Below are 2968 nucleotides of genomic sequence, written 5' to 3'. Positions count from 1 at the left end.
ACTGCCGGCCAGTTAACACAGTAGATGACAAGGGACTACGAGAAGTAATTCAAATTGCATCAGGAGACACTTCTTACAATCTACCCTCTAGAAGAACGATTGTGTCGAGAATACACGTTTGTATGACAGCGAGAGGGCGCGGAGGATGGACATGCTGGAGAAAGCAACAAACGTCGCGCTCACAGGAGATCACTGGACGTCTGTGAGCAATGACAACTACTTGGGCGTCACAGCACACTTTATAGATGAGGAGTGGAGTTTCCGTTCATTTGCCCTTACTGCGAGTCAAACCACAGAGCGCCACTTTGCGGAGGCATGTGCTGAACATTTTTTGGAAGTCGCCAAATGTTGGAATGTGGAGAGTAAGTTAACAACACTTGGGACTGACAGTGGTCGGAACATGACAGCAGCTGCGAGACTACTACCATTTGAACACCTGCCCTGTACAGCCCACTGTGTGCAAAGAACTGTAACTGTTTCTCTTCACGACTGTGGATTAGATAGTATCTTGGCCAAATGTCGCAAAATTGTTGGGCACTTTAAGCACAGTCCATCAAATGCTCAGGAATTAGGAGAACAGTAAGTTGCACATGGACAGAAGCAAGAACCGCTTGTACAGGACGTCCCAACCAGGTGGAATTCTACCTTAGAGATGGTCAGGCGGATCCTGCGAAACAGATTGCCACTGTCCACTACTCTGTCTCAGCAGAACAGCAAAATTGCCATGTTGACATCGCAGGAGCTTGCTAAACTGCAAAAGGTTGAAGAACTACTTGAACCTTGCAGGTTAGTATATTTCTCTCTCTAGTGTTTGTCTCTCTATACCTGTGTTTCCTCTCTTCCTGTGTTTGTCATGCGTTTTCTGTATGTGTGCATGCGTGTAGAGGTAAGTGGTGCTTTTTGTTCTGTTTTGTGTGTGTGTGTGTGTGTGTGTGTGTGTGTGTGTGTGTGTGTGCGCGTGCGTGCGTGTTCGAACATGACGTGAAATATCCGTAATCGAACTATAAATAAACTATCCGGTTTTTAAAGTGCCATGTGTAGCGCGTTTTTTACAGTCTATGATTAGACCGTTTGTTTTTTATTTTATTGTTTGCCATCTCATTCAGGAGCGGGCGCTCTAAACATATTGTAGCGTCTGCCCATGACCAAATCAAGCGAATAATAGCAATAGCCTCCCCGTTTTGAAAATGGAATTAATAGATTAAGTTGATAGTCTGCTGTTTGAAACATTACGTCAAACATTTGTTTTTCAGACAGGCTATGGCCTGAGTCCTTTTTATGACAGTCAGACTGTTAATGCATTTGTGATTGAATCTCCGTTACGTTCTTTTTTCGTAGATATTCAAATACATTGCTTGATATTTGATATCCGTTCGAATTAGATTTTTCTCAAAAGTGACAGCCCTAGTGTGTTTCATACCCCTCTAATTGTCTCTGTGTGTTCTGACTTTTTGTGTGTGCCACTGTATAATTAATAACAATTTACTGACATAATAACATTTTGTGCTTTCCTCTGCAGAAATGTGACCAAACTCCTAGGGGGCGAGCAGTACATTTCTTGTTCAGTGGTGTTACCAGCATTTTGCCACTTGTTCCGGGTTATGGAGCCATCAGACGATGATCCAGTCTATGTGGTGAGGTTCAAGAAGGTGTTTACCACAGACCTAGCTAAAAGGAAGGAAAGCACCAACCTCACATGGCTGAAGATCGCTACTGCTCTGGACCCCAGATTTAAAGACCTGAAGTGTCTTCCCAAAGACGAAAGGCATGAGGTGTGGACCTCAATAAGCAGCCTGGTAAAGGAGGAGAGGCTGGCACAACAACCTTCAACAGAGACAACAGGAAAACAGCCACCAAAGAAGACCAGGATGTCTGAGTTCTTGCTTTGTTCATCTGATTCAGATTCAGATGATGAAGAGTCTATAGACAAATGTCTGAAACGCTACAAATCAGAGCCTAAAATCAACATGGACCAGTGTCCACTGCAGTGGTGGTCATCAAGAGAAAGAGCACATGTTCTGATGGCACGCATAGCACGCAAGTACCTGTCCACACCTGCAACCACAGTACCTTGTGAGAGGTTGTTCTCACTCTCAGGCCACATCGTCCAAAAGAAGAGAGCTTCCTTGTCTCCTGATAATGTAAACAAACTGGTCTGTCTTAGTTGCTGGCTCAATGCAAAAGAGTAGGCAAAATGTTGTGGTAAAATATGTAACATTCTCCTTGTGTCATTCGTACTGCTAAGGCTGTTAACATATTTGGTGCATAAAAAAAATATTTTTGCTTGGATTAAGTTCTAACCATTTTGATGATCTTGTTAGTTTAAACTTACACTTTAACATTTTGTTTAAATATATTGTTGGTGGATATGAAGAAATTGCTTTTGGCTTATTGCCTTACTTTATAAGATGATTCAGGAGTTCTGATCAAATTCAACTTACACTTATACACTTTGTTTTATAATGTTGCACTTTATGGGAATTACCCATACTAGTTCCCAGGAGAGACTGTCTACAGTTCATAAGATCATTGTAATAAAATGTTCTGTTTAAAATATACTTTATTGTGTAAATGTATCATTTTTTAACTTATAAGTATTGATAAAAAGCTTTGGGAAAAAAATGCGATTAATTGCGATTAATCACAGCAAGTTGTGCGATTAATTAGTTAATTTTTTCTAATAAATTCCCAGCCCTAATATATATATATATATATCGGCTTTATATCGGCCACCCTGCTCTCTAAGATATCGGCATCAGCATCGGCCATCAAAAAAACAATATCAGTCGACCACTACTTTTATTTTATATATAAACATTGTTCAATTACCACTGCAAATCTCACCTAAATGTTTGCTCAATCAGTGCTTGTTATAGCTTGTTTTTAATATATTTTATAATGTAATAATTTCACAGCTAATCTCCAAATTAATGTAGAAACAACATAAAGACAGTATATTTTAAATGAT

General features: G+C 40.2%; 1 protein-coding gene across 1 annotated transcript; it reads left to right on the top strand.

Moving 5' to 3' along the window:
• The first annotated feature begins 399 nt into the window (after window positions 1-399).
• Window positions 400-2230, top strand: LOC130077433 (uncharacterized). The gene is made up of 2 exons (XM_056242671.1): window positions 400-786; window positions 1520-2230. Exons 1-2 carry the CDS (start codon window positions 653-655, stop codon window positions 2187-2189), a joined length of 804 nt encoding a protein of 267 aa, XP_056098646.1. The 5' UTR covers window positions 400-652; the 3' UTR covers window positions 2190-2230.
• Window positions 2231-2968: the final 738 nt, after the last annotated feature.

This window comes from Rhinichthys klamathensis, unplaced genomic scaffold (genome assembly GCF_029890125.1).
Source record: "Rhinichthys klamathensis goyatoka isolate OS25496 unplaced genomic scaffold, OSU_Roscu_1.1 h1tg000740l_1, whole genome shotgun sequence".
NCBI lineage: Eukaryota > Metazoa > Chordata > Actinopteri > Cypriniformes > Leuciscidae > Rhinichthys > Rhinichthys klamathensis.
Note: the sequence above shows the minus strand (reverse complement) of the source record. Positions and strands in the feature narration are given on the sequence as shown.